At 21.8% G+C, this 15,222-nt stretch overlaps 1 protein-coding gene across 1 annotated transcript in view; it reads right to left on the minus strand.

Moving 5' to 3' along the window:
- The window catches only part of LOC112604182 (follistatin-related protein 5-like), a 121,200-nt gene extending 116,970 nt beyond the window's left edge, over positions 1-4,230 (minus strand). Inside the window, exon 1 of the mRNA XM_025353096.1 lies at positions 4,076-4,230. Within this exon, the coding sequence (XP_025208881.1) occupies positions 4,076-4,090 (15 nt within the window). The 5' untranslated portion in view covers positions 4,091-4,230. The remainder of the gene's footprint in view (positions 1-4,075) is intronic.
- Positions 4,231-15,222: the final 10,992 nt, after the last annotated feature.

Here is a 15,222-nt window from a genome sequence, read left to right on the forward strand (position 1 = left end):
ATTTTGGTTGGTGGATGACATCGGTGTAATTCTAAGCACGTCTTGACTGTTTGCCAAAAAGTCGTGTTTATTAGAACTTTAACTCGTTCAATTCTCTCATGTTTTTATATATTTTCCGTCTTAACCATCGTCTAGGATTGGGGAAGGTGAAAAATGCCTAACAGATCGATACACATGACTTTTGGTAAACATCCAAAAATACCGCTGGCACGCGACACCTTTGCCGCCGTGGTATTGGAATAAAAGTTTTTTGGAAGTTTTGGCAACAAATAATAATAACAAAAAAAACTAGTAAAATAAACGTAGAAGAAAAAATATTCCTAACACTCAAAACCTACCATAAAAAACACCAAATCAATACTGCCCCAGGTGGCCAACAAATCCGTTGCACACGATTTAGCCATTTAAAAAAAAAAATGATATGTGCTACTAAATTGAGAGTGTAATATACCAAACATTTATACTCATCCTAGAAAGCTTGTAAAATTAATCTCATATTTAGTAAAAAAAGAAGTTCAATTTAGTATCTTTATAGAATATAAAAGAACTCATAATAATAATTAATTATTATAAACACTCTAATAAAATAATTTTAAATGGCGATGAATTGAATTTATAATTATTAGCACTTAGTTATTATCATTATTAATATAATTGGCAGTTATTAATTATTTAATTTAAAAAAAAAAAATTGTCAGGTAAAAAAGGGATAAAGTAGGTAACTGCTTTGCTATACAGTGGAAATTGAGTGTACTTTGTAATTGTATAGGTTACTGTAATAGATGTGTTAAATTTTAATTCATTGATAAGTCACTATGTAAAAAAATGATTCTGAACGAGGACAAACATTCTTTATAAAATATGATCAATAGCTTAGTATTGATCTAAATATTTTGTAAACGTCGCAACGTACAGTAATATAATATTCCGATTCCTCAAGAATATTTATGAATTACAACAAAATAATCAAAATTGTCAATCTCAATTTAAATATTCAATTTTGTCAATATATTAATTTATTGATGAAATTTTTTAATGGCAATAAAAATAGCTTACGAAAAATCTTGCAATACATTTGCAAACTTTTAACTGCAAAATAATTTCAAAATGTTTTCGTCTTTTAACAATGTTTGTCAAAGTTTTAACTTCAAACACTTATAAATAAAAAAAAAATCATAACTATGTATTTTTAATGTTTTTAGACTACAATAAGAAAAACTTATGTGGAATCTTATGTTACATTTTCAAGTTCCTACAGTTATTCATTTTTAACATAAAAACTAAATCGAGTTTATCAAAATCTGATTTTACGTAAAAAATTCAATTATTCCTAACCTGTGGAAAGTTTCTGCAAATTACCTATTATTAAAAATATTTTAATGTAAAAAAAAAAACTTTATTTAATATGTGGTAATCGCTACAGCTAATACGATATCCTTGAATTTTTTGTAAAAAAATATTAATAATTCTAATAAAAATAAGAATATTATTTTTTTAGAACGTTGGCCCTGAAAATGGGTACCTATATGGTTATGTGTCCCTAAACGTACATGAATTATAATAAATATAAAAAAACGTAAAAAAAAAGTAAAGTATCGTTATAATCTATTCGTTATACCTAAATAGAATTTATTTTAGTATAAAAATTACCATTACTAGTATGGGTAAAATTTAGTATTATTTTATATTTAACTTTCTTATTTTAATTCAGTTAATATTTTATACTTAATAGATATATCGTATAATTTATAAATCCGTCATACTACTATACTTTATTCCATCTGTATGTACCAATAGGTTTGACTAGGTTAGTTTGATTAAACTAATCTAGGTTTTAAAAATATATTGTTAAATTATCCTTACAAGTTTTATTTTAATTTTATTGATTACCACCTATTTATGTTTTAAAATTTTGCACTTGTATAGTGTAATACTAAATAACATATAATACTCACAATGAAATAACTAGAAAATTAAAAATGCAAAATATAAAGATCCAATAAATAATATAAAAAACGTATTGATAAATGTCAGTTTTCAACCTCTATTCTAAGGGATATTTTATGACTTATTAATATTAATAATTAATTTTTTCTATTATTAAATAACTTATAAAGTTAGTTTCTAAAACATCGAATATTATTTCATAAATAATAATTAATAGTTTTGTATCACCTAGCCATACCATAATATGTTAATATTATTAATTAATAAATCAATATTCATAAAATAGTATAAATAAATTAGGGGAATAAATAGTTTAAAATTGGTTCAAATAATTGGTCTATAAAAAATCATGATATACGTAGTTATGAAAAGTTTTAAGTATCTAAAGTTAATATTTCTTAAATTACAACAAAATAACTTAAATTGGTATTTTTGTTTAAAAATCCAATTTTATCAACATTTAAATTAGGTACTAAATATATCTATTATATCTATAACAAAAAATTGTTCTTATATATTTTTTTAATTTATTTATTAATATCAATTTTAAAGCTTTACAACTAAAGTCATTAGCCTACATTTGTATACAAATATATTAACATGAATATCTTATTAATTTACAATATTTTTACATTGCTGGAAGAACAACATGCGAAGAGCCTTATATATTATATTTCATAGCTTTAGATATTAAGTATTACAATTTAAAATTGCATACATTTTTACTACAAAATAGTTTTAAAATGCCTAATTTTGCCAAAATAATAAAAGCTCCCTTACTAGATATTTCTATGAATTATTGCTTATCAAAAAATATAGATGTTACAACCTTTTTAATAATTGCCTATATTACTTATGAGTTTTTAAATATATAATAATTATTTATACACCGCTACAATAATATTAAATAATAATATATTCAAATATTTCTCTTTTTTTCAAACCAAATAGATACTTATAAATTATAATATAATAATAAATTGTTTGTATTAAATAAACAATTATAGCCATATATTTATATTAAATAAGGTTTTTACTTGTTAACTTTATATTTATTTCATATAACATAAAAATTAAAGTACAAGTAATTTAAACATTTTTATTTATTAAAATTATACACAATTTACATGACATACGAATTTATTATTATTTATTTTATCTTTTTTTAGATTTTCTTATTTGATAAATACAATATTTATAATACTTCTATATTGTGTATATGTTTTTTTTTTCGATGAAATATGATTGATAAATTTAAAAAATATCTTTCAATGGTTTAAATATTGATACTTATAGAATAAATGAGTACATCTAATGTTTTACGAACATGTTTACTATGAAATTTATTTTGTATTATTCGATTAGCCAAACATACTATCATTAACATAATATTCAAATAAACGAAATCTTAAAATGATAGCTTTCCGCTACTCAAGCGATATCACGTCATTTGCGGGATCCTACCAATCCTAGGGACTGTGATAGTGTGGAAAAAAGCTCGTTATGATTGTTATGAACAATGTCGTTTCTTCTTGCATATTACTATTACAAAATTTTTTCAAAACTCTTTTCAGCACACAATAAATAAATATTATATCTTTTAATCAAATTCGTGAAACCTCTAGAAAATTTAAACCAAAATAAACTTTATACTTACATCCCAGCAACTTTTATAACATCCCAATTTTTAACACTTAATATGTCACAATTTAATTAAAAATACCAAATAAACGAAACCTTCATTATATTGGATAAGCATATAATTATATAAAATATAAATTTTAATACATTAAAAATTAAAATATTTAATATTTCGATATAAACTATGATTTATTTTAAATTTATTATATTATATTCTTCTAAAGGCTTAGAATAAATTGTTCACACATATACATATTTAACGAAAATAAATGTTCTCATTTTCTATCTCAAAATTTACCAGTATGTATTATATTGTTCATGTAAATTTATTTCATAATTAAGAATTTATGTTTATGTTGATGAAATAATGTAACTGAACATCCAAATAGTTAAATATTATAAACAACACCCAATATAACATCTATTATCTATAATCACTTTTTTATAATTAAAAGATATCTTAATTAAAAAAAAAAAAAATACTTACAAAAAACTTCTTCATATTTAAATAACGTACATTTTTTTAGAAGATTATTGGTTAATTTAATTTATGACACAAATTGAACGTTATATAGACACAAGATAAATGCATATAATATACGTCTGAGTGCGAGAACACGGACGCGGAAACTAGTGTTTTCCTTGAAAACGCCACTCAAACATAAGCATGTATGAGGGGTTGAAAACGAAACGAAATGGGGGTTGGAGGTTGACTGAATGCGACATCTATCGCAAAAACTATGAACTCTATAAATGTATTTTTTTTCTGATTTTAAAACTACGTACTAATAATATGTATCATAAATAATGTAACTACGGCGTAATACATAATACACCAAACAATAATTTTAAGGACTTCTTAAACAAATATTTTAGATTGTATAATATAATAAATATATTTTAAACTTAAAATTAACTAACTTTATGAAAGTTAAAAATGTTATTTAGTGAAAATTAATAGCATTATGACGATGACTATAGGTTCAAGAAATCAATACATTTAATTATAGTTCAAATCTAATATAAGTGTACTCATAAAAATTTGTCAAAGCATTATTCCCTCATTTTTAAATAATTTTTCACATTAAATTAGATTAAAGGTATTAAAAATTATAATTCACAATACATATTAATCTATAAAAGCAATTCAGTATAAGTTAATTAATATACGCTTGAATAACCGATTATAGTAAATAAAAATATACGTTATATGTACCTAATTAAATTAAATTCAAACTAAACATTAGCTTAACTCATTATTTTGTATTGTAAATTACAGTATTATGTATTTTATGTTTTAAATAAATCCATGGTCGTGTCCTTCAAACTGTCTATGTTAAATTTTTGTTTTAATAGAATGACATAATTTAGTATACTTACATATAGTGTTACGCTTGGTGGTTAATTTGATTGGTATTTCGTGACATTGATGTTATGGGTATTTATGTTTTAGATCACCATTTTTAATTCATTATTATGATTATTGCAGTAGAGTAAAGTAATATTGGCAGTTATTTTTAATTGTTAACAACTGTTACAAACTTGCAGCCTATTTTAAAATATTCGAAATAAATGTATTATATTTAAAAGATTAAAGAAAATTTACAAAAATTATTATTTATATTTATAAACCTTTGCCTTAATTTCTTGTTCAAGATTTAAGATATTTTACCAGAGACATTAATTAACTACAGTTCAATTCAGAGAGCTAGTTGTTAATCTATTTCAATTAAAAACGAAAGAGATAGAATGTAGGGTTCGGGTTTGCACTTACTTGCGTCGCTTCACTCAACTTATTCAAGTATGTATTAGCACAGCGTATTGGTGTATTTTGATATTAAATTTAAAATCCATCGCAGAGCAACTTAATTGAAAATAGATTTTGAAAAAGCTCGATTACAAGTTTATAAAGTTTACTACCATAACATTTTCTGTAATTTCTTTAATATAATTTTACATTTATATCTAAAAAAAAAATTACCACCTTACCAGATAAGAGTTTTGATGGTTCTACTTTAAATAGGATTCACAGTCTATAGAAAAAAACATATGTATAAACCAAAATATTCATTGCTTCACTCAATATTTTTTTGTACATACGACAACACTGTATACAGTTAATAATTTTACTTGTTTTATTGCTTTTATTTATAAAAAATAATATTAAATTATGTAGATTAAATTTTAAAACATAAAAATATCAATAAATCAATTTTTATTTATTTAATTTCATATAAATTGTCTAGTTTACGTAATAAAAAAATTATTACAAGTAAACGTCGTTTTCCCACTAGATAAACATGAATTATTCATTTAATCTAATACCACCGCATTGGTAAATGACAAATGGTTACAATACAATTATAAAAATCAAATTAATATATATACAAAAATTTTGATAAATATTTTTGAATGGTAAATTATATTGGTTATTTGAATTATTTTTTATTAACTTTAACATATCTGTATGTTTTGAATTGATCAAATTAATTTGTATTAACTATAACATTATTATAATTTATTGTATTACGATCAAAGTGCATAATTTGGGAGTTATAAAACCGTGCCCTGGGCATAATTTATATTACATTATATAGATTATAGGTAGCAACTACTAAGCATTATATTATCTATGCTATAGGACGTAAATACTTAACTATGAATTAATTTAAACATACATTTTTTATAATTAAGTAATAATCACTCAATAATATTTCAATAAATGAAAATCTATTCGAGTAACCTAATTTTAAAGTTATCAATTCCAATATATAAATATTAAACATTATATTGACAGCAACCTTTACTATTGTCATCCGTATAACAAATCAGTTGTTATGTTGGAGGATGTAATGTGCAACTGTATTGTGTAGCTAACACAAAATAGTGATCGGTTCATGTAGAAGGAACGCACACCACACGACCTTGCCAGCGTTTCACTAGGTTTGTCGCTATTACGGCTCACACTAAATCGGTATCATTCAATGTGTTTTGAACGTGTTGTGTACAATACCCGACATAATTTTCACGCAGCTTTGTACTTTAACTTTTTTTTTATACTAAAAACTATTTTATTATTATTATTATTATTATTATTATTATTGTTATTGTTATTAATATAGTTTTTTAATAATGTATACAAATCTATAGAGTATAGATTCATCGTGAATAAAATATTAAATTACACATGGATATAAAAATAAAGGTAAGTGAATTTTTCTGTGCACATGACTATTTACACGTACTTATTACTTAAATATTTTTTTCTTTTTTTTTTTAATTTGACAAGTTATAAATTAAAAAGTAAAATTAAAAATCGTAGGTCAAAAATTTAAATAAATATATAATGTACTAAGTTAATATAGGTATTCAAAAACTTTAATTTTCTAATTAAATAATAAATATTATAATTGAACACAAATGGTGTAAAAATCCAGTAACAAATGTCTTACCTGTTCATTAATAACATTATAACTTATAAGTTGTAAGATACATATAATTAATAAATTGATTCAAAATTAACCTATTTTAATTATGGTTTTATCATAGTTTAAAATTAATTATTATAGTATTTGAAATATAATTATTTTCAAAAATTAAATTATAAAATATATATTTTTATAATATGTTTCAAATAATTCTCAACAAAAAGTCATATCAATTAGAATTGTTGATTTAAAAACTCATCAATGTATATAGATATATTTATAAATGGTATATAATTGAAATACTTATTAGGTACTTGATTGTTTTTAGTTTTTATTTGATTACCAACACAGTAAAATTGATATATATATATATATATATATAATATCATTGGTATTAATAATTATTCCTTTTTTTTTTTATTAGCAATGAAATAAGCATATAACAATTTAACTGAAATTTTTAAATATGTAGATTTTAGTTATATAAACATAATATTTATATGCTTATCAAACTCACATAAATATTAAATTTACTATGGAATAATAACTTTAATTTTAATTAACTAAGCTCCTGAGTTTAAATATTAGTTTATTTCACATTATGTTTTAATATTTATATATTTATAGTAAAATTTAACAACATCTAAAAAGTAAAAAACAATATACTTGTGGATAAATTAGATATTTTATGTTAATTTCGGTTATTTTAATGAAGTTATGCTTTAAAAACCAAACCAACGAAACCTTTACTATTTTAACTGTTTTAACACGTGTTAAAAAACAACATTAAATTAAATCATAATTAATAACTTATCCGTTATTTAATTTAAGTACAACTTTTAAATGAAATATCTGATGATATTAACTGAAAATTATAAAAGCCAATGACATTTTTATATAACTTTATTATTCAGAAATGAAAGAAATTGTATAAACTAAAATACAATTAACAATAAAAATAAAAATAAAAATACTTGAAACTTTAAATTATTTTATCAGAATTAAAAGCTCATTGTTTATACCTAAGATTATACATCGATGTTATTTTTTAAATAAAATTCGAAATTTTAGTTATTCAGACATTAATACATTATTATACATGCAGAGTTACTCATATATATATATATATATATATATACATATTGCATGAATTGTGCATTACTATTATTTAATATACGCACCTTATAACTAAATCATAAATTATTAATTACCCTTGTTTTTAAGTAACTTAAAATTATTACACAATTCTTTAAACATTATTTGCATTTATTCAGAATAGTTTATTTGAACTTAAATCTAATTTAATTAATTATTATTTCATTTAAATTTACTCAATACTACACCACTACTCTCTATTAAGGTAATACGAATGCCTAAACCTTTGTTTTTTATTGTTAAAAATATTAGAATATTTATTAAATATAATAACACGATTTATTAAACATGAATATAATACAAGTATGAATAGTATGATAAATGAATAATGATTACAAAATATATTATATAATTATGAGACAGTAAATACTAAAATAGATTATGTCAAAAATTATAACCGAGAATATTATCCATAACAAAAAATGTATTACTAACCTATTACATAAATGTTAAAATAATAAAACATTATTAACTAATATTTGAGTAATAGTAGGTTTATTATTTATTTTTATAGCTTAACAACAATTATAGTTTGACAGTTAAAATGTAAACATTATAATAATTTAAAAACGAATATGATGACATATTTTATTTGTCCCACTTTTGAAATGTATGATTATTAAATTAACTAAAATCACGATTTGTGCGTATGTTTATTTTTATAAAAGTATAAACACATGTATTAATTTTAAAATAAAAATATTTGAAAAGTCACTTTACTATATAGGTTTTGATTGTTCATCATCATCACTATTATAAATAATATTTAAATTTAAATTTAATGATGAATCATTTCAAACGGAAAACGATTCTGAACGGAAACAATAACGTGTTTATACAACATAATTTATTTATATTACTGTTATTATTTTATTTTCCATTTATTATAAGAAAGATTATCAAAACATGACACACCTAATACCTACATGTAGTACATTATTATTATAGTGATAGTAATTAACTTGTATCTTGTAAAGTCAATACTGATAAACAGGTTCTGTAGGACTGTGATAAGTTTGTGATACAAATAATTTTAAATTAGTCAGTTTGCATTGAAAATTTCATTTTCTATAGACAATTATCATAAATGTAATAACCTAAAGTTTCAATAAACCTCTACGATTAATGTCTTTAATTAAAATAAAATAACAAAAGTGTTTTTTTAATATTTAATTTAGTCATTATTTGAACTTCAAATACTTACAAAAAAAAATTATGCCTATTTATTTATCGATAATTTTACATTGCTAAAAGAACAACTTACGAGGATTCTTAAATTAAATATTCAAACTTTTTAAACCAAAATAAATATATTATACAAATATTTTTTTTATTTTTTTTTTTTTTAACTCAAAATACTTGGCAAATTTAAATTTTATATTTTAAAATTAGTTTCTTTTTTATTGTGTATAGAAAATAAAGATTTAAAACTTTAATAATAATGAATTGTTTCAGGATTAATGTTTTGTAAAATAACTTGCAAAATATGTTCTTAATATTCAACTTAAAAAAATTTAAGATTAAACTTTTGTTCAAAATATTTTTTTTTTCAAATAAAAGGTTTACTTTATTTATCTCGAATCTGGAAGTACGAATTCGTTACTTGGTAGTGCCAATAACTAGAGATAACCAATATTTCATCAGATAATGATGACAAAACTTTAGGTGAGTGACGATTAACATTTTTATTACTTTGAGAAATATATAGTCTGTTTGATTACTATTAAAAATAATTAACATTTCTGATAAATCTATATTTTCTTCTTACAGTAAGTATTTAATTTTTACTACGAAATAATCTACAGTAATTATTATTATCAATTATTGATTAATACCTTTTGTAACAAAATGCAATGTAATAATAAATGCATGTGGTATAATAATTAAAATATTTATTTTGTAAAATGAATTCAATTTTAATATATTTTAACGTTAAATTTACATTTAGTATAATTTAAAACTCAATCACACTTTTTGTATGATAATTATTGATTGCCTAATAATTAAATGTCAGAAAAAACGTTATGAAATTCTTAGATCTCTTATAATTTTCAACTTAAAAATTTTACTTGTTTAATCAACAAGGAAATACTTGCTAAACAAAATATGTTGTCTTATATTTTGGAACATTATGAACAATTGGATAAATATTTAAATGAAAAATATCAATTTATCTTTTAACAATTTTACCTATTTATTGTGTTATATTTAATTTAATTTTAGAAACTTCAAACTTTTTACTACTGTGTATACTATTATTTAATATTTTCCATACATAACAATTTTTTCAAAATACTTAAACTAATTTTATTTCAAATACTTGGTCACAAATTATTTTTATAAGAATTTAAAGTTAAAGTTTTTATGAAATTCGTCAATATTACGACAATATGTAAATATTATTTTGTAATTATAAGTTCATAAAATTTTTATTGTTATCATCTAAGTCTTGATAATGTATTATATTTTATAAGATTCCACATAAGTTTTATTCACAGAATTTTAAAAATAAATTTAGTATAAAACAACTTTTACTTTTATAACACTTTAAAGTTTATCATTTGAAAACATTGATTAACAAACGTATAATAAAGATTTTTCTTCAGACGATTTTTATCATTTTATTAATACTAAAAAATATTAACTAAAAAAATGTTGATACATTTCACTATAGTGTAAATTATAATTTTCTAAAAAAAATTAAATTTTCAAAATATTTTAAGTAATTTTAAGAGTTTTGAATTTGAGTTTAATTGTTTTCTATAAATATTACTAACATGACGTAACACTAATAAAAATAAATCACAATAATACCAATTAAAATAAACTATACACATAGTATTTATTCTCAGCTCAGAATCGTAAATAAATTACTTTAATAGTAAAATCAAAAATCATATAATTAAATATACTTAGTGATGTAGATTAACAAACCATCTCTGCTCAAAATTGTTTTTCGTTTTCAATGATTTACCATTGCATTCAAATTTTACACATCTATTACAGTGACTAACTCAAAAATTAAATACACCAATACAGTTAAAAGTTTCTGTATATCAACTACTAAAGGTATAAAATATCTTAAGCGCATGTTATAATAGTAAATAGTAATACTAAAATTTTGGTCAATAGTTAGAATTTATCAACCACGTGGTTAAAATTAAAAAATGTATTTGTCAACAACATTTTTTAACCACATAAATAATAATTGGTTATAGTCATATAAAATTATTATTTTCTTAAAATAATAAAATGTATTGTTTTTATGGTACAAATCTTCTTATATTTTTATTTCTGTTCACCTATTTTATTTATGATTTTTTTTACTTTTTATACTTAACTAGATCTAAATCCTTAAATACTTATTAAATAAAAAAATTAAAAAAATACGCTAATACTTATTTTTTATATGACAGTGTTACCCCGCATGTTTTTAATCTTAAACTCAAGTATACAACTAGATGACTTATTAGTTGGTATTCCAAATTTGTTCTCATCACATTACCTATGTATCTACTGCCTAAATGTAATAAGTTAGGTGAATCAATTACGTTATTAACAGAAAATACAAATTTACTATGTAAACTATAGGAAAGGAACAATATATTATATTATAATATTATTATGCATTATTCAATGGAATATGAATAGGTATTGCACTAATTGGGACCAAGGGGATTCGGATAATTAAACAATAACTAAAAATATACAATAAACGAGAATTTAAATATTTTATGAAATTAAAAATAAAACTTATGTACTGTATGTATAACTTTTAAGTGCAATATTATTAAATAAATATGTATGTATCGTTAAAAGTACTTATTAAACTTAATTTAAATTTAAAATTTAAAAATTTAAGATAACAAAGCATTTTTTTTTTTTTTTTTTACTTCGCAGCGCGGATAATCGATACTTTATTGCATACAAAATCATTTTTATTGTATTTTTGTGACTATTCAGTAAATATTCTTTATTCAAAAACTAAAAATACAATTTTCATAGTTTAAAATAATAACATTTATAATTATCAGCTTACCATATTTTCAAGTGTCCTTTATTGATTTTAATTTAATTCTTACTTCAACTATGTTATGAACGTCAAAAAGATAAAGATAAAAAACTTCGTTCGAAAATCTTTAAAAGATCAGTACTTGACTCCAATGGTATTACGTAGATAAATTAAATAACAATAATTATAAAATACATGATATCAAATGATTATATATTTATGTCATCAAAAAAGCTTACTATTGTTTTAAGCTTACTTACTTCATTTGAATTAAAAATCATCATCTAATTATTTTTCGTTAACTTATTTAATAACGTATTCAAAATACTTCAAACGTATTATTAAAGATAGGTAAACAATTAATAAATAATAAAACTTACTAATACTTTGTGTTTTGATAATATGCTATAATCAGAAAATCTATAAAATAAAGTAATAATACCATGCCACTTTTAGTAAACAGTATTTCAAGTACCTAACTAATTTAAGTGGAATATTATGCACACATAACCAACTGAAATAATCTTAAAAGATAATGAGTAATTAACTAATAAGAAAACGGGTTCTAACAATTACTATACAGTTTTAGGAGTTCTATAGCGTAATAAATTACAATAACTAAATATTCAACAAGGTTTTATTTGGATTTTACTAACCTATAAATATTATATATTTCATACACAAAATAATATTGTTTAAAACCGTACGTAAATAAATAAAATTTAAATTATTATCGTATAGTAGAAGCATATTTTATAAATGACTGCCTATACATTCCTACAAGGCACCTGCAGTATATAATATAATGTATAGTATAAAGGTGACTCTCCCTAACTATGATGTGTATTTTTACCACTATACGTGCCACCTAATGTATGATATCGTGATCATCGGAAAACGGGCAATGGACTGGAACTCAGAAATGATCAAGGTTCACAACTCGCAAATATAATCGTTTCATCATATAGGCATACAGACTTCTATAATTCTATACTAATAAGTAATAAGTAATAACACTATTTATTACACAACATACGTCATACAGAGTGATTCTAGATGAAAACATATTTATTTTGAAATAATGAGTGTTATTTGATAAAATAATTACCCAGTATTATTAAATAGTATAGCTAATTTTTCAAGTATCTATGTTGAATATACACACTCTCAAACACTTCTTATCAACCCAATCCCAACTGATCAAGAATCAGTAACTCACAAAAATAAGTTATCATCCCCTCTCAATTTAATCGCATTATGGCCAATTAGCAACTGATCTCTTAATTGATTGATTCCGCTATCCCTTTATAATCTGTAACATTGAAAGTTATAACCAATTTATTCCATTAATACTTGATTCCTGATACTTTCTGTCGGTCAGTCTTAAGTTGCCAAGTATTTCATCCACGTAGTCCATCACATCACGTTTGATTCTTGATCGAATTATTTTCACCATCTGCGATTGTGTATTTATTATTAAATAACTAATAAGTAATAATAAAATATTGATAAACAATACTGCAGCATTACATAGAAATAATTATTGTTGTAGAATAAGTATTGTATGTTTGCTATAATTTAATCGATTTCATTCCGATGAAACGTACGTGTCACTCGTTTTCTAAGGATTATGCGTATCGATCACAGATTGAAAAGGTTTACCGTATCAATCGTATCAATTGTATAAAACAGTACAGGCGATGACTTTAACTATATTAAGATACTATTACTTTATTATTTTCCGTGTAAGCCGTGTGCTTGACAGGTCACCATATGGCATATGACATAAACCAAATACCTATAATTGAAAACATTCAACTATTTCTCCATGTGATTATGTGGTTATTACAATGACTAGTAAAATAGTTTTATATAAACAATATTATTTAATTAAGTGAATAACAAAAAAAATTCTATACACGGACCACACAGTAAACGGTATTGGTGGTAATACAGTACCTAAACTGTAATTGTCGAGTTCATCGGATAAATAGATGCAGTTCCCATACACGATCGTTGTTTGGAACTTATTACTATAATTGCACATAAGCAATGTGTGTACGTGTGAGAGAAAATATTATCTTGTGGAGACTTTCAAAAATTTGTATATAAAATGAATTTTATTATGCACGATGAAATTTTCAAAAAAATGTAGATTCATTTTTAGATATTATCTATTTATACTGTGAACCTATTCATATTTTATGTGGTATTTATAGCAAGGTATTACTGACTCGAAAATTAATAACAATAATATAACATGATTTAAATATTTATTATTATAATATTTAAATTCCAATAATACAATAATTGCAATTTTTCAGAAAAATTTAATCAACTAACTAAAAGTAAAAATTGACTTAAATAGCTACAACAAAAATCATGTTATGAAATATATTTAATGATATAAGCTGACAAACGGTTTCCGCTCAGAATATCGTAGACGGTACCTACTACAGTGACTCACTCGACACCGTATGTATAGCAAAGCGGTTTCCTACCTTTTTTTATTTTATTATTAATAAGAAATAATACCAATATATTATGTACTTATAATTATGCCTATGTAATCAATTCACATAAGTTTATGTTAAAAATATTTTTCATACAAAATCTCGTATTTTACAGGTTTAAAATTAAATTAAATTAAAAGCATTTTATTAAATATAATTATATTATTAATATCATATAAAGAATAAAATAAATTTAATTTATTGTATTCCTCGTATATTTATGAATTTTTTAATACACTTATTTAAAGCTTTAAATTTGCAATTATTTCATTAAAGAATTTAATTTCTGCATATTTTTCTACATACATTAATATTAATGATTTAAAGTAGTCTAATAAAATTATTCGTGTATAAGTATAGTTATTTATTTGTAAATAGTATTTAAGATACATATTTATAAATAAATATTTGATAACTCAGTATAAAAACTATTTAAGTACAAATACAGATACTTTAAAAAAGTATATTTTATAGATACTTATAAATAATTCAACAGTTTTACATAAAATGTAGTTTTACCTTATAA

Source organism: Melanaphis sacchari, unplaced genomic scaffold (assembly GCF_002803265.2).
Source record: "Melanaphis sacchari strain LSU unplaced genomic scaffold, SCAv2.0 Contig11_pilon_pilon, whole genome shotgun sequence".
Taxonomy (NCBI): domain Eukaryota; kingdom Metazoa; phylum Arthropoda; class Insecta; order Hemiptera; family Aphididae; genus Melanaphis; species Melanaphis sacchari.